Source organism: Pan troglodytes, chromosome 13 (genome assembly GCF_028858775.2).
Source record: "Pan troglodytes isolate AG18354 chromosome 13, NHGRI_mPanTro3-v2.0_pri, whole genome shotgun sequence".
NCBI classification, from domain to species: Eukaryota; Metazoa; Chordata; class Mammalia; order Primates; family Hominidae; genus Pan; species Pan troglodytes.
Genome location: NC_072411.2, coordinates 30,860,702 through 30,885,233, shown reverse-complemented (window position 1 = coordinate 30,885,233; position 24,532 = coordinate 30,860,702). Strand labels below are relative to the sequence as shown.

General features: G+C 54.4%; 1 protein-coding gene across 19 annotated transcripts in view; it reads left to right on the top strand.

Annotated features, from left to right (window-relative positions):
• Positions 1–19,919, top strand: part of LOC104004656 (sphingomyelin phosphodiesterase 4) — a 28,653-nt gene extending 8,734 nt beyond the window's left edge. For 9 of the 19 annotated variants that reach the window (XM_054679723.2, XM_054679722.2, XM_054679718.2 and 6 more), the window contains 10 exons: positions 6,976–7,047; positions 14,016–14,161; positions 14,590–14,818; positions 15,267–15,367; positions 16,138–16,301; positions 16,789–16,994; positions 17,392–17,625; positions 17,877–18,008; positions 18,156–18,284; positions 18,443–19,919. In XM_054679723.2, the coding sequence (XP_054535698.1) occupies positions 6,976–7,047; positions 14,016–14,161; positions 14,590–14,818; positions 15,267–15,367; positions 16,138–16,301; positions 16,789–16,994; positions 17,392–17,625; positions 17,877–18,008; positions 18,156–18,284; positions 18,443–18,772 (1,743 nt within the window). In that variant the 3' untranslated portion in view covers positions 18,773–19,919. Of the gene's footprint in view, positions 1–4,734; positions 4,866–6,958; positions 7,048–14,015; positions 14,162–14,589; positions 14,819–15,266; positions 15,368–16,137; positions 16,302–16,788; positions 16,995–17,391; positions 17,626–17,876; positions 18,009–18,155; positions 18,285–18,442 lie in introns of all 19 variants that reach the window. The other 10 variants (XM_063790421.1, XM_054679727.2, XM_063790417.1 and 7 more) reach the window with 4 other exon arrangements.
• Positions 19,920–24,532: the final 4,613 nt, after the last annotated feature.

The following is a 24,532-nucleotide window of genomic DNA, read 5'->3' as shown; positions in this document are numbered from 1 at the left end:
CCTGGAGCAGGTCTTGAAGGGGAGGCCCTGGGCCAAAGAGCCTGTTTTGCCAGTCCAAACAGGCTGAGCCTGATGCGTGCCTGCACAGGTCGGGAGTGTAAACCAGGGGCTCTCATGCCTGGCTGTCCTGGGTCCTCAGTGGGCACTAATGCAGGGCCTCTTGGCCGACTTCCCAGGAGACCCTCTTGCCCCAGCATCAGCTGCCTGTGCACCTCTGACCCTCCTTAATCTCACTGGCCTATCGCCTTCCCCAGGAACCTGCATGCAGGCCCCTTCCTGCAGATGCTGGCCCACCCCAGATCTGCTGGCATGTGTAAGGCAGGCCAGGCCTTTACCTAAAATTCACGTGTGGACAGATTCCCCAGAGGGTGGAGTGGAGAAAGGGAGCGGCAGGGAGGAGATGCTGCCCAGGTGGCGGCAGTGATCAGTGACCCTGAAATGTCGCTGATCCTGTGGAGGACTTGGAGGTGAGGCAGATTCACACCTTCTTAGATGCAGAATTCAGCTGCCAAGCAGTTTTTGATGCCTGGTTTTTTTGCTTGTTTTAACTTTTTGCATTTTTTATTTTAATTTTTTCTTTTAGAAATTGTATATGTGGGCTGGGAGTGGTGGCTGACGCCTGTAATCCCAGCACTTTGGGAGGCCGAGGTGGAGGGATCGCCTGAGGTCAGGAATTCGAGACCAGCCTGGCCAACATGGTGAAACCTCATCTCTACTAAAAATAGAAAAGTTAGCTGGGCATGGTGGTGCACCCATGCCCGAGTAGTAATCCCAGCTACTCGGGAGGCTGAGGCGGGAGAATCGCTGGAACCCAGGAGGCGGAGGTCGTGGTGAGCTGAGATCACACCATTGCACACGCACGTGCGCGCGCACGCACACACACACACACAGAAGAGAAATCACATACGTATGGTTTGGGTTTATTTATTTTATTTTATTTATTTATTTTTTGGAGATGGAGTCTCGCTCTGTCGCCCATGCTGGAGTGGTGCAGTGGCACGATCTTGGCTCACCACAACCTCCGCCTCCTGGGTTCAAGCGATTCTCCCACCTCAGCCTTGCAAGTAGCTGGGATTAGAGGCACAGGTCAGCGTGCCCGGGTAATTTTTGTATTTTTAGTAGAAACGCGGTTTCACCATGTTGGCCAGGCTGGCCTCAAACTCCTGACCTCAGGCAATCAATCCACCTCGGCCTCAGCGAAAGTGCTGGGATTACAAGTGTGAGCTACTGCGCCCAGCATTTTTTTTTTTTTTTTTTGAAACAGGGCCTGGCTGGGTTGCTCAGCCTGGAGTGCAGTGTTGTGATCACAACTCACAGCAACGTTAACCTCCTGAGCTCAAGTGATCCTCCCACTTCAACCTGCCAAGTAGCTAGTACTATAAGCATGCACCCCTACACCTAGCTTTTATTTTATTTTTTTGTAAGATGGGTCTTGCTGTGTTGCCCAGGCTGCTCTAGAACTCCTGGGCTCCAGCGATCCTCCTGCCTTAGCCTCCCAAAGTTCAGAGATTACAGGCATGAACCACCGTACTGGTCCATTGTGGGCTTTTTTTGTTTTTTTTTTGACAGGGTGTTTCTCTGTTGCCCAGGCTGGAGTGCAGTGGCGCTGTCTCTGCTTCAAGTGATTCTCCTGGCTCAGCCTCCCAAGTAGCTGGGACTACAGGTGCCTGTCACCACGCCCAGCTAATTTTTGTATCTTTAATAGAGACAGGGTTTCACCATGTTGGGCAGGCTGGTCTTGAACTCCTGACCACAAGTGATCTGCCCACCTCGACCCCCTAAAGTGCTGGGATTACAGGTGTGAGCCACCGCTCCTGGCCTAGCCATTATGTATTTTTAAAGACAGTCTTACTCTGTCACACAGGCTGGAGTGCAGTGTCATAATCATCACTTGGTGGCACAATCATCACTCAAGCCAGCCTGTCACCTCAGTGACTATAGGCATGCATCACCACAGCCAGCTAATTTTTTTTTTTTTTTTTGCAGAGATATGGGGATGCCTCGCTGTGTTGCCCAGGCTGGTCTTGAACTCCTGGCCTCAGCAATCTTCCTGCCTCAGCTTCCCAAGTAGCTGGAATTACAGGTGCAAGCCACCACACCTAACTTTTTATTTTGAAGTAACTTCAGACGTACAGATAAGTTTCCACACATAATAAAAATAACTTGCAGGCCGAACACAGTGGCTCACGCCTGTAATCCCAGCACTTTGGGAGGCCAAGGCGGGAGGATCGCTTGGGGCCAGGAATTCGAGACCAGCGTGGGCAACGTTGGGAGACCTCGTTTCTACAAAAAAAAAAAAAAAGGCCAAGTGTGATGATGTGCAACTATGGTCCCAGCTACTCAGGAGACTGAGGTGGGAGGATCTCTTGTGCCCAGGAGCAATAAGCTGTGAGCTGTGAGTGTGCCACTGCACTCTAGCCTGGGGTAACAGAACAAGATCCTGTCTCAGGGAAAAAAAAAAAAAAAAAAAACTTTCATAGACCCTTCACCCAGATTTCCAAATGGTTAACACTTTGCTGCATCTGTTGTTTTCCACCTCTATTGTATGTGTTTTTTTTCTCTAAGCCAATATGAGTAAGCTACAGGATATGACACCCCTTGACCTCTTAATATTTCAGTGTATTTCCTAGAAGCGAATGCATTATCCTATTTAGTCACAGTGCCTGTAACCACAGCAGGAAGTTAGTATTGCCACCAGGCCTCACACTGTGTGCAGTGATGTTTCACAGGCTCACCCACTGTATATAGTGATATTTCTAGTCCCCTTCAGTCAGGAATGGTCCCTTGCCTTTCTGTCTTTCCTGACCTTGACCCCTCCAGAGCATGTGGCCGCCCCTTAGGCTGTCTGGTATTTGCTGGTGACTAGGCCCAGCATGGGCTTTGTTGGGAGGAGCACTGTAGTGGGACACCTGGTTCTTGCCAGGTGCCCTTTTATCACTGGGTTAAAAAGGTGCCAGTCAGGTTTTTCCATTGTAAAATAATTACTTTGTGCCCAGATTAAATAGTAATGAGGCTGGGCGTGGTGGCTCATGCCTGTAATCCCAGCACTTTGAGAGGCTGAGGTGGGCGGATCACGAGCTCAGGAGTGTGAGACCAGCTCAGGCAACATAGCAAAATCCCATCTCTACCAAAAATTTAAAAATAACCAGGTGTGGTGGTGTGCGCCTGTAATCCCAGCTACTTGAGAGGCTGAGGTGGGAGGACTGCTTGCACCCAGGAGGCGGAGGTGGCAGTGAGCCGAGATCATGCCCCTGTACTCCAGCCTAGGCTACAGAGAGAGACCGTATCTCAACCAAAAAAAAAAAAAAAAAATTGGCCAGGCGCAGTGGCTCACGCCTGTAATCCCAGCACTTTGGGAGGCCGAGGTGGGCGGATCACGAGGTCAGGAGATCGAGACCATCCTGGCTAACATGGTGAAACCCCATCTCTACTAAAAATACAGAAAAAAATTAGCCGGGCAAGGTGGCGGGCGCCTGTAGTCCCAGCTACTTGGGAGGCTGAGGCAGGAGAATGGCGAGAATCCTGGGGGGCGGAGCCTGCAGTGAGCCGAGATCGTGCCACTGCACTCCAGCCTGGGTAACAGTGAGACTCCGTCTCAAAAAACAAAACAAAACAAAACAAAAAATTAATAGTGAATGCCTGGGCAACATAGCATGACCTTGTTTCTACTAAAAAGAAAAACATCAGCCAGGCATGGTGGTGTTGGTCCCAGCTACTTGGGAGGCCTAAGTCTAGGAGATTGAGGTTGCAGTGAGCTGTGATTGCATCATTGCACTCCAGCCTAGGCAACAGGATACGATCCTGTCTCAAAAAAAAAAAAAATTGATAATGAGAATTTACCAGGAAGATGTATGGAGACCATGTAATTATCAGTAGTATTAACATCCACTTTTGATTCTCCCGTTTTTTCAAATTGATTTTATTTGCAGACAGGGTCTTGTTCTCTTACCCCAGGCTGGAGTGCAGTGGTACGATCTCTGCTCACAGCAACCTCAACCTCCTGGGCCCAAGAGATCCTCCCGTCTCAACCCCCCAAGTATCTGGGACTACAGGCAGGCATCACCACACCTGGCTAATTTTTATATATTTTTTTGTGGAGACAGGGTTTTGTCCTATTGCCCAGGCTGGAAATTTCTTAATTTTTTAGAAACAGGGTCTTGCTCTGTCACCCCAGGATGGAGTGAAGTTGGTATGATCATTTGTCACTATAGCCTCAACTCGTGGGCCCAGGCCATTCTCCCTCCTCAGCCTTCTAAGTAGCTAGGACTACAGGCACATGCCACCAGGCCCAGCTGTTTTATGTTTCAATGTTTTTGTGGAGATGGGTTCTCACTTTGTTGCCCAGGCTGATCTCAAATGCCTGGCCTCAAGAAATCCTCCTGCCTTGGTCTCCCAAGGTGCTGGGATTACAGGTGTGAGCCCCCATGCCCAACCTCACTATTGATTCTTGACCAAATCAGCTATTAATAGGGCGGTTACCAAATGGTGGTTCTCTAACTTATCCCTCCTTCATTGATTAGTGGGTCAGTGGTCACTCTGCGGTAAGGAAGACTTCTCTCTTTGCTCTTTATTCAGGTATATCAGTGTGGATCAGGGGGCTGGTGGGGAGGTATGCATTGTGCTATTGAACAAGTTGTAATCTGTCCCTGCTCTCGTTGATTTTGATATCCAGATTGCCCCTGGCTAGGCCAGCGGGAGCCTGTAAACTCGGGCCTGTTTCTGTGTCTCCCTCAGGACACCAACCATGCCCTTTGCTTCCTATGGCCTCCACCACACTAGCCTCCTGAAGCGACACATCTCTCATCAGAGGTCTGTGAATGCAGACCCCGCCTCCCACGAGATCTGGAGGTCAGAAACTGCTCCAGGTGAGAGTTGAGCTGGTCAAAAGAAACTGTTCAGCCAGCTGGGCACGGTGGCTCATGCCTATAATCCCCAGCACTTTGTGAGGCCGAGGTGGGCAGATCACCTGAGGTCAGGAGTTTGGGACCAACCTGGCCAACATGGTGAAACCATGTGTCTACTAAAAATACAAAAATTAGCCGGGCACGGAGGCAGGCGCCTGTAATTTCAGCTACTTGGGAGGCTGAGGCAGGAGAATCACTTGAACCCAGGAGGTGGATACAGCAGTAAGCTGAGATAGTGCCATTGCACTCCAGCCTGGGTGACAGAACTGGACTCCATCTCAAAAAAAAAAAAAAAGAAAAGAAAAGAAAAAAGAAACTGTTTAGCCACCTTCCACTATGTGGGGCAGAGTCCCAGAGGCGGCCCCTCAGCCTGGGGCTGATTCTAAATTGTTGGTATTTTCCTGCTGTGACATTTAGAAAACATGAAAATAAATCTGCCCACCCTTTTAACTTGAATGTCACTGATGGTGTTTTTCACCCCAGGATCCCCTGTCCATGGAAATTGTTTCGTTTTGCCTGTGGTGATATAATTGTTGCAGAGTCTTTTGGTTTCCATGACACTGAATGGTGAGGGGTCTGTGCAGCCTCCACAGGCCTTCCATTGATTCAAGGGATCCAAGTAGTAGGTGACAGATTTCCTTGTCTGCCCAGAGGGGCTCCAGCCTGTCAGGATGGTATGGGCTGGCTCACTTCCTGAGTGCTGGCCAACTCCCAGGTCCTGGCTGTATCTTCTAGGCACACATCAGAGAGATTCAGCAGGTGCTGCTTCTGACGCTGGATCCTGGGGCTGACTTGGTAGCCACAGCCTTGCTTTACAGCCTGACATGTAGATAAGATAGGATTCTATCTCCCATCTTGTATATAATAACTCCTAGTATTTGGGGTGCTACACTTTTTGAAGCCTCCATACCATTTCACAGCATCCTCGCAGGGTGGAATGGTAAGAACCGTTGCCCCTGTTCACAGAGGGGACCATGATGCCCAGATGGCTCTTGGCTGTGTAGACCGTGGGCTGTGCTGGCCATGAAGAGGGCAGAAGATCATGACACAGGGCTTATAGGGCAGAACTGGAAAGTTCTGCTGTTCCCTGGACCAAAGCATTTTTTTTTTTTTTTGAGATGGAGTCTCCCTCTGTTGTCCAGGCTGGAGTGCAGTGGCTTAATCTTGGCTCCGTGCAAACTTCACCTCTCAGGTTCAAGTGATTCTCCCACCTCAGCCTCCTGAGTAGCTAGGATTACAGGTGCCCACTGCCATGCTCAGCTAATTTTTGCATTTTTAGTAGAGATGGGGTTTCACCATGTCTCGAACTCCTGACCTCAAGTGATCCACCTGCCTTGGCCTCCCAAAGTGTTGGGATTACAGGCGTGAGCCACTGTGCCCAGCCCTTTTTTTTTTTTTTTTTTTTTTTTTTTTTAATCAGAGTCTAACTTTGTTGCCAGGCTAGAGTGCAGTGGTACAGTCTTGGCTCACTGCAGCCTCAAACTCCTGGGCACAAGCAATCCTCCCACCTCAGACTCCCAAGTAGCTGGGATTATAGGTGTGATGCCTCACCACACCCAGCTAATTTTTGTATTTTTTGTAGAGACAGATTTTCACTATGTTGGCCAGGCTGGTCTTGAACTCCTGGCCTCAGGTAATCCACCCACCTCGGCCTCCCAAAGTGCTGGGATGACAGGGTTGAGCCACCATGCCTGTTGGTTGCCTTTTTACTCTATCAATAGTATTTTTTCATGCTCAAGAGTGTTGATTTTAATGTAGTCTAGTTGTCTATTTTTTTTCCTTTTGTTGCCTGTGCTTTGGGCATCATATCTAATTAATCATTGCCAAATCTAGTGTTATGAAGTTTTCTCACATGTTTTCTTCTGAGAGTGTATGGTTTTAGTGCTTATCCTCAGGTTGCTTACCCATTTTGAGTTATTTTTTGGCGATGGTGTGAAGGAAGGGCCCAGCTTCGCTGCTCTGCACATGGAATGAGTTCCCAGCTCTGCTTGTTGGAGACACTGTCCTTTCCCCACTGGATGGTCTGGCACCATCGTCAAGAATGGTTTGACTAGCTAATGCTTTTTTGCAGGTTTTTGTTGAAATGTGGCTTCATCACTATTCCTTGGAGATGTATCAAAAAATGCAGTCCCCTCACACCAAGGTATGTTTCCACAGTTTTTCTTCCCACCTCCTGCTTCTGACCCTGCTCAGCCTGCTGCTTCTTATCCTGCCTCGGAGCGAGTTTTCACAGGCTGGATGGTGGGAAGCAGAAACCCACCACCCACCTGTCACTCAGAAGCCGAGTAAGAAGTAGGCATCATTCTCTAGTTTCCGGTGGCGGGCAGGGGGCGTTGCACACTGACGTGTAGACACTTGAGGCCTGGAAGTCTGGCCTCTCTGGGGCCCTCCCTGTGCAGCTTCCTGAGCCCCCTCCCTGGCAGCAGGAACAGATGAGGTTGTGGTGCTCTTGCTCGGGGGGTGGGGGAGCTGCGATGCCTCTGGGAGCCACTTTGTCTGTCTCCTCGACCATCAGCGGTGCCTTTGTGCTTTCCCATGAAGGGGTGGCCTGGAGCCTTCTTTGCCTGCTCCCCCTACTCCCCCACCTCCTCCAGAGCATGAGCAAGCAGCCCTTCTCGTGGCGAGTGGCACCTGGTGCCTCCTGCATGCAGCCTGGCTTGCCTCCTCTCCCTCCTCCTCGCCTCTCCCCACTCTCTCTCTGGGCAGCATGCTGCCTTCAGATGCATGGAGGTGGCGGAGGCCCTGGGTCGTTCCTGCTGTTGCCGTTCCTGGAGCTAGCACCACCCCTGGACCGGTCAGAGTGAGAAAGCAGCTAGGTGAACCTTAGATCTCCAGTCAGTCATCTCCATGGAGCAGCTTGACTCATGCCCATCCGTGCCCTTGCCTGAAGTGGCATCAGCCACGTAGTCTGGTGCCCATGGCATCTGTGCATCAGTATACTTGGGAAACTTTGGCTTTGTCACTGACAGAATTATTGAGGGCTTCCTCCAGAATGTGGGTGATGGAGTTAAACTTCAGAAGAGCATCCTGTCACTTTTCCTCTGGTTCTGGCAAAGAGCTGTGGGTCTGCTTCTGCCACAGTCTGCAGCCAGTTCCATGGCCCCATGCTTTGCCATGTGGAGGCTCTCTCAGAGCATAGGGTCCCCCAAATCCTCACCCTCAGAATCACATGGGTGGAGAGTGGGGAAAAGCTGAGGACCCCATCTTGGGCCTCCTGAGTCACGAAGAGCCTGCAGTGCCCTTCCTGCTTCCAGAGCAGACTTGCTGCATGTCCCTGGCTGGTGCCTGGGGGCCTGGTTATTCCCCGGGCCCGCTCCTCCCACAGGGCTCTGGGACACTCACTCAGCACTCGTGCATGTGGCGTGGCGTGGCCTGGCAGGGGCAGGGGCCACTGCACTGCATTGTGTTCCTGTTGCTCCTTCTGCCTTCTGAGGGAGTGTAGTAAGCACACCTACTTTCAAGAGTCAGCCAGAAAGGCTCTTTTGGGCTGTCACCTGTGAGGATTCTGTGTCCTCACGGGTCAGAGGAAGGGCAGGGGGCTGTCCCTGTGGAGGGCAGGAGGTGCAGTTCCCTTCTTCCCCACATTTGCTTCCTCTTGGCCAGACCTTGGGGTAGGTGGGCCCTGCCCAGAATACCTTGCAGTAGCTGGACCAAGTACCCAGAGACGCTCCACTCTTCGCCTCTTCCAGTTCAGGCAAAACACAAAACGCAAGAAAACTTGGTGGGTGGGAGTCAGAGAAAGGCAGCTGTGGAGGTCTGTGTCTCCTAAGGCTTCTTGTCGCTTGCCCAGGCCTGTGCTACACGTACTGCCATACAGAAATCCCTGTCCGTCCCCACTAGCCCTTATTTTCAGATGCAGGAAGTGAGGCTCTTGGGGTCATCCTCCTCACCCTGCTTGGGTCCAGGATGCGTGCTTGCTCCCCAGTGGCCCTGTGGGCAGTAAGGATGGCTATGGCACTGTAGGCCACTGTGTTCCTGCAAGCAAGGGCAGAGCCACACTCCATGTGTCTGATTCCTCCCTGAGCCCCAGGTCTGGCACAGAGGAAGGCTGTGGAGGGCAACACCTCCCTGCCCTGCTCCTTCACTCCCTGCTCTGCGTGTCATGGCGACTGGCGTGTGTTCTGATTTCTCCTGTGTGGAGCCCAGTGGGTGTGCTGCTTGGGCAGGAGGCATGCTGCTGGCGGGGCAGGATGTGCACCAGGCCGGCTGTGGCTGCACTGGGCCGAAGGGGTGCTTCGGCAGGCCGTGGTGCTGCAGGGCAGCAGGTCGGAGGGTCCTGGCTAGGAGCCAGCTCAGCCTCAGGTTCTTGCTGCCTCTGGGTGTGTGTGGCTGTGGCCAGATCCTCAGGGGCTCCCGCCCTTGGGAACCCGCTGTATCTGGAGGGTGGGAGTTTCTGGTGCGGTAGGAGAGGCTGCCTCCAGGAGTCAGAGCTGATGTGCACACCACCTTAGCTGACATCCGCACTGTGAGGGTGGAGGGCAGGGCCTGGTGGCCTGAGCCTGTGCTCCTCGTCTCTGTGCTACCCTTGGGGACCTGTCCTCGCCCTCAGTTCTCAGAGAGCCAGTCATGGAGGGGACATTGATTGAGTTTTAGACACAGAGGAATTGATCATGTCTTATACCAATTTGGTAAATTTCTTAAGACAACCCAGGGAAATCCAGTCAATTCCACGTGTGTTTTCTGGGCAGAGTCCTCCTCCTGGAACATGCTCTGCTGGTTTCTTTTCTGAGCCTCAGGATCTTGAGGTCTTGGTGGCTGGCAGCATGTCCCAGCGAGGGCCCTGGGCTCTTGGAGGGCTCTGGTTTGCATGTGCCACACGTAGTGTGACCTCAGAGTCACTGGGGAGAGTGGGTCCCATCTTGAAGGGCAGTGAGTTGGGCCCTTCCAAGGAGCTAGAGAGGCCTTTAGGCCCCAGCAATACTGAGGGGCCACCCAGGTGACCTGGAGGCCCCTCTGCCCGGGCCTCCAAAGCGAGGAGAGTGTGGCCACAGCCCTGGCCTGGCTGCGGAGGCGGGTGCTGCGCTGACCCGCGGCTGCTGGGACTGCAATTGTTTGGATTTTCACTGACCGCGCTTTGTTTTTGTTTTTTTCTCCTCACTCCTGGGCTCGTTCTCATTGCTTTCTTTCTCTCTCCGCTTCCCCCTCCCGTGTCTGGTCCTATCTCTCCCCTTCCCCACCCCGCCCTCTTGTCCTCTGCTCTTCTGCCTCTTCTGACATCTCTCTGTTCCTTGTCTCAACTACCGACTCAGTGTCTCCAGCGCCCTCTACAGCCCTGCCCAACCCAGCCTCCAGGCCCTCCAGGCCTACTAAGTACTGGCTCATTCGTTCCCTTCCCCCTGCCCAGAGTGCATGTCCATGCCTGGCAAAGCAAGGGGCCGCCGGGGCCGGCTGCTGGTGACTCAGAGGCTAGTTCCAAGCAGAGTGTAGCCCCTGTGTCGGGGGGAGGCAGGGGTCAGCCTCCAGCCTGGCTTGGCCCTGGCTTTGTAGACTAGTTTGGTTGGGGGTGGGGGTGGTGACTGTGTGGCAGAACGAGGCATGTGGGCATGTGGCCCTGGCTGTCCAGGTTCCCGGCCAGTGGAGGTGTCACAAGCTCTCCAGTGTTGGAGGCCCCGTGCTTGGCCCTGGTTTGAAGAGCTGGAGTCCTCAGGCCTCAGCAGTGGCTGGGTTCACTGCACTCTGCAGGGTCTGGCGCATAGGAAGGAGCTGAAGACGCAGAGGCCTGGGACTTAACGGGTGGTGTGGGTTCTGCCTTGTTCAGAACTGTCACCCAGCCTGGAGGTGCTGTGACCCAGAGCCTGCATGTGAGGCAGGGGGGTGGGAAGGACCTGGGGCTTGACCCTATAGCCCACAGAAGCTGTCAGTCCTTGACAGCCCAGCCAGGACCCGGCCTTCACCTGGGGAGCCCTGGCCGCTCATACACACCTCCAGAGGCAGATTAGAGTGGGTGGTGACCTCATAGAGGTTGCAGCTGCCTAGGCAGAAATGACAAGTGTGTGGATGGATTTGAGGTCAGTGAAGCAGAGTTCAGACCTCTAGGGAACTTCAGGGATGACAGAGGAATCTGTGAGAGCCGGGGGAGACGGGCTGTGCTCACAGCCAGTGATCTGTCCCGTTCACCTGGGAAGGAGCACACATGATTGAACAGGAATTTGAGCACAAGATGAGAAAATGTGTTGGCCCCTTAGCGCTGGTGGGCTGGATGGCGGCCACAGCACACGGGGGCACCTCATTCCGCAGGAGCCACTGCAGAGGAGAGGAGGGACCCGAGGGCTTGTGCCAGGGAGGGAGGACAGTGTCCAGAAAGCATCTGGCAAACCCCATGGTGGGAGGGTGACCAGCGAGACCCAGGTGGGGTGAGCTGAGGTGCTGTGAGTCTCAGCCCAGTGGGAAATGTGCAGCTTTGGGGACACATCCTTAAGAAGCAAGCAGGTGACTGTGGCCAGGGACTCCATGTGGGAACATGGCCCAGGAGGGGTGCAGAGCTGAGGGAGAAGTTTGGCTCAGCAAACCTGTGGGAAAATAGCCTGAGAGGGTTCCATGTGACTGCCGGCGGCAGGGGTCGACAGTGGGCCCTCCAGACCCTTCAGAAGGACCAGGTGAGGTGGGTCAAGTGCACCAGCAGGGGAAGGCAGTTTTCCGGTTCCCATGTGGAGGTCTTCCCCTCCCCTGAGCTGCAGGGAGGATGTTACGGCTCAGGATCCCAGGCCAGGATTGGAGGGAGGGCCTGGGCTGAGACTGGAGGAGGAGAAAGATCCTGGTCTAACTTCCCACCCCACTGGTGCCCTACTAGTTGGGCAGTATAGGTACAGGTATTATGTCTCATACTTTTCTCCTTCCGTCTTTTTTTTTTTTTTTTGAGACAGAGTCTCACTCCGTTGCCTAGGCTGGAATGCATTGACATAGTCTCGGCTCACTGCAATCTCCACCTCCCAGATTGAAGTGATTCTCTTGCCTCAGCCTCTTGAGTAGCTGGGATTACAGGCATGTGCCACCCACCCGGCTAATTTTTGTATTTTTAGTAGAGACGTAGTTTCACCATGTTGGCCACGCTGGTCTCAAACTCCTGACCTCAAGTGATCCGCCTGCCTTGGCCTCCCAAAGTGTTGGGATTACAGGTGTGAGCCACTGCACCCGGCCCTTTCTTCCAAAACAATGCAAATTCATTGCCCAAAGACTTAACGATACAGATAGAGAAAAATAGCCAGCCACGATGGCTCATGCTTGTAATCCCAGCACTTTGGGAGGTTGAGGCAGGTGGACTGCTTGAGCTCAGGAGTTTGAGACCAGCCTGGGCAACATGGCGAGACCCCTGTCTCTACAAAGAAATACAAAAATTAGCCTGGTGTGGTGGTGTGTGTGCCTGTGTTCCCAGCTACCCGGGAGGCTGAGGTGGGAGGATCCCTTAAGCCCTGGAGGCAGAGACTGCAGTGAGCCCAGACCACGACACTACACTCCAGCGTGGGTGACAGAGTGAGACCCTGTCTCAAAAAACAGAATGCCTCCCACCCCATAGCTCCATCTTCAGACTCAGCCACTGATCTCTGGGGTGTGTCACTTGGACCTGTGGGGACAGTTTCCTGACGGGGAGACTTGAGTGGATAGCAATATGGGCAGTGGCCCGTGTGGGGTCTACAGCATCCCAGGATATACCCAGAGGCTGGGCCCTGCATCAGCCTCAGCAGCACAGATGTGTTAAGGCCCAAAGGGCTAGCGGACAAGTGTGGAGAGGCGAGCGTGTCCACTCAGACTCAGGGTCCTGCCCTCAGCACCCCCACTTCCCTGCCCTTGTCTACTCTCGATGCTCCCACCTGCCCTGCCAGCGCTAAGCAACCAGAGGAAGCCCATGGCCACCAAAAAGGCTTTCCTCTCCGGCTAGATCTCCAGGATCCTGCTTGTATGTTACAAATCAAAAAGTTTGGCCTAGGCTGGACACAGTGGCTCACGCCTGTATTTCCAGCACTTTGGGAGACCTGAGGTCAGGCCAACATGGTGAAACCCCATCTCTATGAAAAATAAAAATTAGCTGGGCATGGTGGCACACACTTGTCGTCCCAGCTACTCAGGAGGCTGAGTCAGGAGAGTCGCTTGAACCTGGATGCGGAGGTTGCAGTGAGCTGAGATCGCGCCACTGTGCTCCAGCCTGGGCGACAGAAGAAGACCTTGTCTCAAGAAAAAAAAAAAGTTTGGCCTAATATGCTTGACTGTGCTTTTGTCTTGGGGTTTTCCTGACCACAGGTCCCTGGGCAACAGAGGAAGTGAAGCCCGGGGCTTCTACTGGGCCGAGTTCTCATCTGGCTGTGTCCAGGATGAGGAGCAGGTGGAAGGAATTGGGGAGGAAAGTGAAGCCGTGGGGTTCTTATTTTTGAACAAGATCTTAACTCTCACCAAGGCTGGAGTGCAGTGGCACGATCCTAGCTCACTGCAGCCTCAAACTCCTGGGCTGAACTGATCCTCCCACCCTAGCCTCCTGAGTCATTAGGACTATAGGTGTGCATCACGACACCCAGCTAACTTTTAAAATTTTTTTGTAGAGACAGGGTGTCCCTATGTTGTCTAGGCTAATCTCGAACTTCTTCTTAGCGATCTTTCCACCTCGGCCTCCCAAAGTGCTGGAATTACAGGTCTGAGGCACCACACCTGGGTTCCATGTGCTTTCTGCATACACTTGGGAGGCAGGTGGGAGACCCTGGATCCAGAGCTTGTGGGTGATGCTGGCTTTCTCCTGCCCTGGGGATCAAGACAGGCACCAGTGCCCAAGGGCACAGCCTGTGCCACCCGCTGCAGATTTGCAGCGGTGCAGAAGCAGGGCTGGGAGGCCCTCTGCAGATGTGACTGTCTTAGTGAGGCCTCCCCAGGGTGGGCTGTGTGGGCGCTGGGCCAAGCACTTCCATACCACAAGCTGGTCACAGTTCAGACCAAGCAGTGCAAGGCACGTCTGCTGGGTGCCAGGCACAGTGGTGCCCCATGGGGTGGCCCCACTCCCGGCCTGGCTCGTGCCTCCCGTGGGGAAGCAGAGCAACTGGCTCGGGGCGGGATGTGGTCAGACCTGGAGGCCGAGTGCTATGGGTGCCGCGCTCCTTCCCAGGCCCTCACCCCTCCTTCTCCACCCAGGAGTCGTTCACGCCTACTGAGGAGCATGTGTTGGTGGTGCGCCTGCTGCTGAAGCACCTGCACGCCTTTGTCAACAGCCTGAAGCCAGAGCAGGCGTCACCCTCCGCCCACTCCCACGCCACCAGCCCCCTGGAGGAGTTCAAACGGTGGGTGGCCCTTGCGGCTTCCCACCGCTGCCGTCTCCCCCACTTTCCCCTCCTAAGGTGTCGCCCACAGCGACCTCTCCCCAGGGCATGGAGGGCAGGGTGAGGGGAGTCCCTTTCTGTTCACAGAGCACGTGAGGCCTCTCCAGGCCTAGGCAGGTGTCCTCTCGCCCCGCCCAGTTGGCTCCCAGAGCCTCTCTCTCTAGACTGGCCAGAGAGGCCCCACTGTGCTGCCATCTCTTGCATCTCATATTCTTCAACCCTGTCAGAAGAGCTGGGGTGGCCCTGACTACCAGGGCCAGCAGAGTGGGCTGTCTGTATGGGACTGAGGGTGAGGTGTGTGCAGGAGCTGCACTGACTTGGCTGCCTGCGTGCTGTGTGTCCTTGGGATGTTCCCTAGCCTCTCTGAACCTTGGTTTCTTCCTCTAAAGAATGGGGCTGAACCTCCCGGAGGTGCCCAGTGCTCTCCACCGGCGGAGCCAACCCTCACTGATGGGAGCCCTGGGGTCATCTGTGAGCAGGGCCTCCTTACTGGGCAAGCAGCAGGTGACCCTCCCCATCCCCTGCAGGGCTGCTGTCCCGAGGTTCGTCCAGCAGAAACTCTACCTCTTCTTGGAGCATTGCTTTGGCCACTGGCCCCTGGACGCATCATTCAGAGCTGTGAGTGTTGGCTCCGTCACACATGTGCCTGTGTCCTCTGTGTGCCTTGAGGTGGGAGGTCCTCTGGGGCAGATAAAGGAGGAGAGCAAGTGTTATCACAGAGGCCTTGGCAAGGACGGGGTCTTGGAGGGCCACATTGTTCTGTTTGAGTTTCCAAATCCAACTCTCAGGAAAGGCTTGCCCTGTCCCACCTGTCTGGTGCAGGGCAGGTTCCTACCCTTACCTGACCAGGGAGTACTCTGACCCCTGGGCTGGGAAAAGCCCACCCTGGCTTCTGGAGGGCCAGCAAGAGAGCCAAACCTCACAGGGCTGTGCATGTCTCTCCTGCGCCCTCTGGGGGAAGTGGGAAGAGTCAGTCCCACCCAGCTGCCGCCTGGTATCTGGGCTCCAGGCCACCGGAGGATTTGGCCCCCAGCCACTGAGCCCTCAGCACACACCTTCCCCACAGGTCCTGGAGATGTGGCTGAGCTACCTGCAGCCGTGGCGGTACGCACCTGACAAGCAGGCTCCGGGCAGCGACTCCCAGCCCTGGTGTGTGTTGGAGAAATGGTGAGCCTCAGCTCCTCTCACAGACATGCCACCGGCTCCCCCAGGTGGATATTTTTCCAGTGGGTGGAGGCCAAGCCAGCGGCCTGTGCTGGGGTCAGCCTGGCCCTGGCCCCCGTGGCCTCCTGAAGTCCTCTCCCAGCCCCTGCCGAATGGAACACAGACCAGCCCTTTCTAGGCTCAACTTTGCCAGGCCCTAGAATTGGTTTCTCATGGAAGCTATGGGTGACCCATCCTGCCCTGTCCCCTCTCCCTTCTGTCCCAGATGAGTGTTCAGCCACCCCGAAACTATCCCTTGATTTTCATCAGCACAGAGCAGAGCAGCAGTGATCAAGCAGGGGATGAGGGAAGCCGTCTTCCCCTCATCCCCTGCTTGATTCTCACAGCAGACCCCAGGCTTCTGTGGCACCTGGCATGGCCACTGACCCCTCCCCTCCTTGCCCAAGGCATTCCCCTTTGGACCCTCTGGGGGATCCTCCCTCAGCCCCCTCAGGCTCTGGGCTGGCCTCTGCCATGGTGGCCTCCATCCACTTGGAAAGGGGCCTCAGCCTTGCTAAGGATGTGGCGTCCTCAGAGGGCCTGGGTCTTACCTGCCTCTGTCCTGCCCTCCCTGCCTGCCCGTGGCCCCCTGAGCTGTCATCTGTGACAGCTTGTCACCTTGGCCAGGGAGAGTCTGAAAGCCCAAGGGTGAGCAAGGGCATTAGGGGCATGGACTGGCGCAGACCCCGCCTCCAGTTGGAAGGCTGGCGCCAACCTGCCACCTTGGTCCCCAGGGCGCCCTTTGTCCAGGAGAACCTGCTGATGTACACCAAGTTGTTTGTGGGCTTCCTGAACCGCGCGCTCCGCACAGACCTGGTCAGCCCCAAGCACGCACTCATGGTGTTCCGAGTGGCCAAAGTCTTTGCCCAGCCCAACCTGGCTGAGATGATTCAGAAAGGTAAGTCCACAGCCTGGGCCAGCCGGGTAGACGTCAGCCCAGCCAGACCAGGGCCAGGCCCTTAGCTGGGGGTGGCTGGTCTTTAAGAGGGACCCACATGCCCAGAGTGGGCCCCGGCAAAGGGTGCTGTGGAGACTCCTGGGACACATCTGTGCGGTGAAGTCTGAAACTGGCTGGATCCTGCCTGCCCTGCAGCCACCAGGCACTGGGTGGGGGATCGCAGGTGTGCCCACAGAGCGGGGCTGCGTGGTCCAAGCTGCGGCCCCATGACCCCGCCATTTCTCCCTGGCAACTCGTGGTGGCCGATTCAGGAGGTGAGCCTGGTCTCTGCCTTGCATTCATCCTGGCTGGGTTGGGCGTTGGTTTGTGTCGATCCTCCTGTTGTTTATCTCCTGCAGACACTGCTAGACACCCCAGAATCCTAAGGGCAGCAGTTGGGTACTCTGCCCCCGGGAAGTGGGTGCCAGGTTCGTCTCCTGCCTTCTAGGTGAGCAGCTATTCCTGGAGCCAGAGCTGGTCATCCCCCACCGCCAGCACCGACTCTTCACGGCCCCCACATTCACTGGGAGCTTCCTGTCACCCTGGCCACCAGTGGTCACTGATGCCTCCTTCAAGGTGAAGAGCCACGTCTACAGCCTGGAGGGCCAGGACTGCAAGTACACCCCGATGTTTGGGCCCGAGGCCCGCACCCTGGTGAGTGGGTCGGCGGTGCCTGTCCTCAGGGCCCCTGGAGCCATGGGGCTGAGCAGAACCCGGGAAGTGCTATGATCCGGCAGGAAGGAGGGAGGCTGGGTGTAGATTTGACGCCACATCTCCTTCCCCCGTTTTAGTAAAGTCTAATTTTTTCCTGATAACGAAGGCAGTGTTTGTTGGGAAATTTCAAATGTAGAAGATCATCCTTTAGTCTTTAAAAGTCCTCTGGCAGAAGCCACTCCTCGTGACGCTCAGCAGTCTGGCTGTGCATTGCTCTTGGGGCTGCCTGGGTGGCAGCACAGGCCTATCCTGCTGGTGACCTGCCTGTGCCTCCCTTGCAGGTCCTGTGGCAGCACAGGCCTGTCCTGCTGGTGACCTGCCCGCGCCTCCCTTGCAGGTCCTGCGCCTGGCTCAGCTCATCACACAGGCCAAACACACAGCCAAGTCCATCTCCGACCAGTGTGCGGAGACCCCGGCTGGCCACTCCTTCCTCTCATGGCTGGGCTTTAGCTCCATGGACACCAACGGCTCCTACACAGCCAACGACCTGGACGAGATGGGGCAAGACAGCGTCCGGAAGACAGATGAATACCTGGAGAAGGCCCTGGAGTACCTGCGCCAGATATTCCGGGTACGAGCTATGGGGCCTGCCCCACCGCCATCAGGGTCCCCTTCCCTGAAGGATCCACTCCACCCAGCCTGTGGTCAGCCACGTACCAGTCCCAGGCCCCACACATATGGACCCAGTGTTGTGGGAGGCAGGCCCACACCCCGAGCGGCATATCTGGGTCCCCTTGTTGCCACTGTTGTAGGCTGGTGAGGTGAAGACTGGTCCCCTCTCTTCATCTTGATGCTGAGGGCAGTGGCATTTCTCTCTGGCAGCTCAGCGAAGCGCAGCTTAGGCAGTTCACACTCGCCTTGGGCACCACCCAGGATGAGAATGGAAAAAAGCAGCTGCTTGACTGCATCGTGGGTGAGAACGGACTCATCCTTACGCCCCTGGGGCGGTACCAGGTGAGAGGCCCGTGTCTCAGAGGCGCATGGGCTGGGCCCTGACCCGTCCCCAGCTCCCTCCTCCCTCGTGAGCAGAGGCCATCAGGCTTCTCTGAGTTGTGTGCGGGGCTGTGTTTTCTGACCCGTCCCCATGGCCTGGCTTTCTAGATCATCAGTGGGCTGCGAAGGTTTGAAATTGAGTACCAGGGGGATGCGGAACTGCAGCCCATCCAGAGCTATGAGATCGCCAGCTTGGTCCGCACACTCTTCAGGCTGTCGTCTGCCATCAACCACAGAGTGAGTGGGCAGGAGGGCTGGCCTGGCGTCTTCAGAGAGGGTTCTCGATGCTCCTGCCTGGGGTGCAGTCCTGGGGTGGCCTGTGAGGGTGGGGTACTGCTGTCCTGAGGCCTGTGGTGCCACCACCCCACACCCCCGTGCCTCTGTCTGTGCTTCAGTTTGCAGGACAGATGGCGGCTCTGTGTTCCCGGGATGACTTCCTCGGCAGCTTCTGTCGCTACCACCTCACAGAACCTGGGCTGGCCAGCAGGCACCTGCTGAGCCCTGTGGGGCGGAGGCAGGTGGCCGGCCACACCCGCGGCCCCAGGCTCAGCCTGCGCTTCCTGGGCAGTTACCGGACGCTGGTCTCGCTGCTGCTGGCCTTCTTCGTGGCCTCTCTGTTCTGCGTCGGGCCCCTCCCATGCACGCTGCTGCTCACCCTGGGCTACGTCCTCTACGCCTCTGCCATGCCACTGCTGACCGAGCAGGGGAAACTGCACCAGCCCTGAAGGTGTCAGCTGCCTTCAGAGCAGGCTGGAGGGATTTGCCACACAGCCCCACCCTTGGGCTGAGAGGACCTGGGAAGCCCCTCCAGGAGGGAACACGGTCATCCTCGGGCTTCTGGAGCGGGGTTCCTGCAGCCACAGAGGCATCTGGAGGAAACGCAACCAAGAAGGGAAGGCAGGTGGGCCCCAGCAAAGGAGTGGCTACCAGGGCTCAACAGCCACGCTCTGTGACAGTGCAGAGCTCAGCGCCGGCCTTTCCCTCCCTCCGCCAAGGACTCATGCCCAAGCCAGCTCTCGGGGCCTTTTTTCCAGTGCCCATTTGGCTACTCTGCTGCACCAAGCTTGGGAGCCAGCCTGCCAACACCCGCCTGGGCCTGGCCTCCCCACTGGCTGGCCTTGAGGTGGGCAGAGTGGGTTGTGGCGCCTTCTCTCTCTGTGTGGGACCAGGACGGTGGCTCAAGTCTCCACTCCAGGAAAGAATCAAAGTTTCTAGAGTTGTGAGAAAACTAGAGAGTGGCTGTCCTGATTCTTCACCGTGAGGGGCGTTCTTCGTGTTCTCCCAGCTGTTCCAAGACTGGGCCGTAGAATTCCATGTTTCAGGAGCCTAAGACCCTCCCAGAGCCCAGGTGCTTCACCACAGACCCCAAGCCATTGAGCACATCACCCAAAGCAGTGGCCAACATCGCGGACCCCTGTGCCTTGTCACAGATGGGTGCTGGTCCTCAGGCGTTGGGGACACTGCTGGGTCGATGGGGTCGGATTCTGCCAGTTTCTGCTCTGCAGCCAAAGATGGTCAGAAGCATTGTCACTTCAGTAACATCAAGTGCTCAAAGACATGGCAACCGTTCAGTGGTACTTAAGTATTCAAAATATACAACTACAGATTCTCTGACAGAAACCAGCACGGGGTCTTCACCTTCATTCACCCCACAGACGACCTGCGAGGGAGAACAGCATCTCAGTGGTGATTTCCAAACCAAGCCTTTGTTTTCGGTGTGGGGTTTTGGGGGTTTGCTTTAATGTTTTTAAAATTGTAAATGTTGGGCTTTGTATTTTGATGTAAACTGAGAATAATGGCATTTTAGGGCCTGTGACCAAAAATCAAGCTTGTAACGACCATGGATCTGAATAAACCTGTCCTTGCTTCTGAGTCTTCTGGCACCTGGGCTCAGTCTCTAGGAGGTTCACCTGTACAGAGTCCCTGAGCACATGGGGGCTGCAGAAACAACTGTTGGGCACCCTGTCGGCCCCTCCCCCCCAGTGTCCACAGGCCTGGGCCTCAGGCTTCCTATGCTTTCCTCTCTCAGAGGCACAGTAGACTTTGCCCTGCCTTTACAAAAGATTCAAAAAGTTAGGCATGGTGGTTCACATGTGTGGTCCCAGCTACTTGGGACGCTGAGTTTGGAGGATCGTCAGGGTCCAGGAGATCAAGGCTGTAGTGAGCCTTCATCACACCACTATACTCCAGCCTGGGTGACAGAGTGAGACCCTGTTCTCAAAGAAAAGCTGACCACCGGGAACATGTGCCGCCAAGTCTATGGCTTCCAGAAGCTCCGAGGATTGCGGGAGTTGCTGGCGGCTGAACTGTCTGGCCAGGAGTGGGGGGCAGACAAAAATGCATTGAGAACCAAGAACAGCAAAGCTGAGTGAGGGGTCAGGGTCCTGGGGGCTGGGACCTGGACAGCGATGGCCACAAGGCCAGCTGGTGCTCAGTGGCTTCTGCCTGGGGAGCAAGGGCAGCAGCGGGCAGCAGCGGGCAGTTAGCTTCCAGCCACTTCCAGGTAGGGGGGTAGGGACCTCGCCAATAAAATGGGATTTAAATTTTGCCAAGAACTTTCATTGTAGAGAAAATGGGACTGCTGGGACGAGAGCAAAATGCAGTTGGGGGGGCCCGGCCAGGAGGCACTTGTGAGGGACTTCCGGGGAAAGACTGGAGTTGGAGCAACTCGGGAAGCAGTTCTGTCTGGGGCACAAGGAGGAGGGACGCCAGGCTGGAGGCAGGAGCTCCTGCACATTCTCGTCTCCACCCCTGGATGCTTCCAGAGTGGTTTGCCCTAACTGCCACTGCCACCGCCTCCTCAGCTCCTAGGATGCCCTTGACTTTTTGCCATTGGGCCACACTCCCCTGCTAACAGGCCAAATCTGATGCTTTTCTGACCACGTGGCCCAGAGCCCCTGGCAGCGCAGCTTCAGGCTGTCCTGACACCACCCCTGCCCCCTGCACCTCCGCATCGGCCTCCTTGCCCCGAGGCAATCCCGTTCCCTGGATCCCATTCGTGGCCCACTCCCTTCCATGATCTACCGCTAGGATATACCAGCGCCCCCGTGATCCGAGGTAAGTCAGATTCTGATCATCTTGTGCAAGCAACTCACAAGCAGAGGCCCTGTGCAGTCAGGAGAAATCCATACCTTTCCCTTTGGACATCCAAGAGCAAGTTAGATCCCCTAAAGGCTAGCTCTCACCAATAACCCTGACATTTCCAATATAAATGAGAGAGAACTCTCTGTTTTGAGACAAGGTCTTGCTATATTGCCCAGGCTGGAGTGCACTGCACCATCACGGCTCACTGCAGCCTCTAACTCCTGGGCTTAAGCAATCCTTCCGCCTCAGCATCCCAAGTAGCCAGGACTACAGGCATGCGCCACCGCACCCTGCTAATTTTTAAATTTTTTTGTAGAGACGGGGTCTCACTGTGTTACCAGGCTGATCTTGAACTCCTGGGCTCAAGTGATGGGACCGCCTCCGCATCCTGAAGTGCTAGGGTTACAGGTGTGAGCCACCACGCTGGAGAGAGGCCTCTTATGTAGCCTTCACTGTAAAAATTAAGCTAGCTTCCCTTGACTCCCAAAACCAGAATTCCTAGCATAATTTTCTCAAGTCACAAGGTGCCGAAATATATCAAATTATTTCCCAGTCAAGAATTCCTACTTTTGGCCAGGCGCGGTGGCTCACGCCTGTAATCCCAGCCCTTTAGGAGGCTGAGGCAGGAAGATCACCTGACGTCAGGAGTTTGAGACCAGCCTGGCCAACATGCTGAAATCCCATCTCTACTGAAAATACAAAAATTAGCTAGTGTGGTGGCGCATGCCTCTAATCTCAGCTACTTGGGAGGCTGAGGCAGGAAAATCGCTTGAACCTGGGATGTAGAGGTTGCAGTAAGCCGAGATCGCACCACTGTACTCCAGCCTGGGTGACAGAGACTCCCTCTCAAAAAATAAATAAAAAATAAAAGTGATAAATTGGCAGCTGGCGCCAGGGACAGGCCATTTCTTGATGGGCCACACCTATTTCACTAAAGTGTTAATTGAATGCAGATTCCAGGGAGAAGCAACTTCCCAGGCATGTGCATTAAGAGACAAAGTGGTGGAGTATGACCTTCCGGGGGCACCCCACCTGAAAACCTCAGATGGGCATGCATACAGTTTCCTAAACACACTGCATGTCTTTAGGAACTCCCAAGGGTAAGGAGGGTACTGTACATGTGGGCAGCCCACCCTAAGGGAAGGATCATGGGAAAGGGGCCAGTCTAGAAAGTCCTAGGATCAAGGTTAAACACCACACTTGACTTTCATGTGCCCACTTAGGTCTCTTCCAAGCGTACTTTCCTTTCTTTCCTGTTCTAAAGCCTTTTAAAATACACTTCCACTCCTGCTCTGAAACTTGCTTCGGTCTCTTTTTCTGCCTTATGCCCCTCAGTCGAATTCCTTCTTCTGAGGAGCCAAGAATTGTGGTTGCTGAAGACCCATCTGGATTCACTGCCAGTGACTTGGACACCTTCCACTGCTAACACTATTAACTCGGACACCTTCCACTGCTAACACAATAACACTGGGTTATTGTGTTTATTTGGAGAGTAAGTATGGTTTAAGGAGATGTGTATGGGTGCCAGGTTGACAAGGGGTGGACTTGTGATGGTTAATTCTATATGTCAACTCATCTGGGCCACTGGATGCACTCATATCTGGTTACACATTATTTCCTGGCAGGTCTGTAAGGGTGTTTTCAGAAGAAAGTGGCATTTAAATTGGTGGTGCAAGCAGCCTTGCATGCATTTCTGGAGTAGCTTCCCTATAGCTTGCAGGAACCAGAGCGGGCAATAAGAGCCCCATCCTCCAAATACTGGGGATCTGTGCTCTGATTGATGATGGCTGCTGTTGATTGTGAAAATGCAGACAAAGAGGCAGGCAGCCACTGCTGCAATCTCCACTGCTATGTTTGCAATGTCCCTCCTCAACCCTCACTGCCTCCCCAGGGACACACCTTCCAGGAGGTTTTTATGGATCAGCACCTCCTCCTGCCTTCATTTTTCTTTTCTCCTTCTTGGGAACCAGATGTTTAGGACTAGGACATTCAAAAGCAACCATATACCAGGCACAGTGGCTCATATCTGTAATTTCAACACTTCTGGAGGCTGAGGGAGGAAGAGAGCCTCAGCCCAGGAGTTTGAGACCAGTCTGGGCAACACAGTAAGACAAAAAAAAAAAAAAAAAAAATTAGCCAGGCGTGGTGTGTGCCTGTAATCCCAGTTACTAGGGAAGCTGAGGCAGGCGGATGGCTTGAGCCCAGGAGTTCCAGGCTGCAAGTGACCTATAATCGCGCCACTGCACTCCTGCCTGGATGAATTTCTCTCCACTCAGGATATCCTCCCTCCCAGCAATAATATTGCTGCCATTCATTCCAGCTGTCCATAAACCACAATTACTGAATACATGTTGCCATAATTTTTTTGAACAACCTGTCATCTGTTAAAAATAATAATAAAGATTATATTTTATCTTAATTTATTCCTTCTCTAATGCACTTCCCTTTTTTTAGATCCAAATTTCCTATATCATTTTCCTTCTTTTTTTGAAACAAGGTCTGTCTGTGTTGCCCAAGCTGGAGTGCAGTGGTGCAATCACGGCTTGCTGCATCTCAGCCTTCTCAGTAACTGGGACTGCAGGTGTGCACCACCATGCAGGCAAATTTTTTAGTTCTTTGTGGAGACAGGGTCTGGCTATATTGCCCAGGCTGGTCTCCAACTCTTGGGCTCAAGAGATGCTCCTGCTTTGGCCTCTCAAAGTGCTGGGATTACAGGCATCAGCCATGCACCTGACTTTTCATTTCTGTTGTGTTTTTGACTTCTTACATTTTCTTTTAGTTTTTTGAGACAGAATCTCACTCTGTTGCTCGGGATGGAGTGCAGTGGCAGGATCCCAGCTTGCTGGAAACTCCACCTCCTGAGTTCAAGCAATTCTTCGGCCTCGGCCTCCTGAGTAGTTGGGATTACAGACATAAACCACTATGCCTGCCCTTTTTTTTTTTTTTTTTTTTGAGATGGAGTCTTGTTCTGTCGCCCAGGCTGGAGTGCAGTGGTACGATCTTGGCTCACTGCAAGCTCTGCCTCCCGGGTTCACGCCATTCTCCTACCTCAGCTTCCCGAGTAGCTGGGACCACAGGCGCCCACCACCATGCCCGGCTAATTTTTTGTATTTTAAGTAGAAATGGGGTTTCACTGTGTTAGCCAGGATGGTCTCGATCTCCTGACCTCGTGATCCGCCCGCCTCAGCCTCCCAATAATTTTTGTATTTTTAGTAGAGATGGGTTTTCACCATGTTGCCCAGGCTGGTCTTGAACTCCTGACCTCAAGTGATTCGCCCACCTCAGCCACCCAAAGTGTTGGGATTAGAGGTGTGAGCCACTGTGCCTGGCCAACTTCTCGCATTTTCTTTTCTTTTCCTTTTTTTTTTTTTTTTTTTGAGATGGAGTCTTACTCTGTTGCC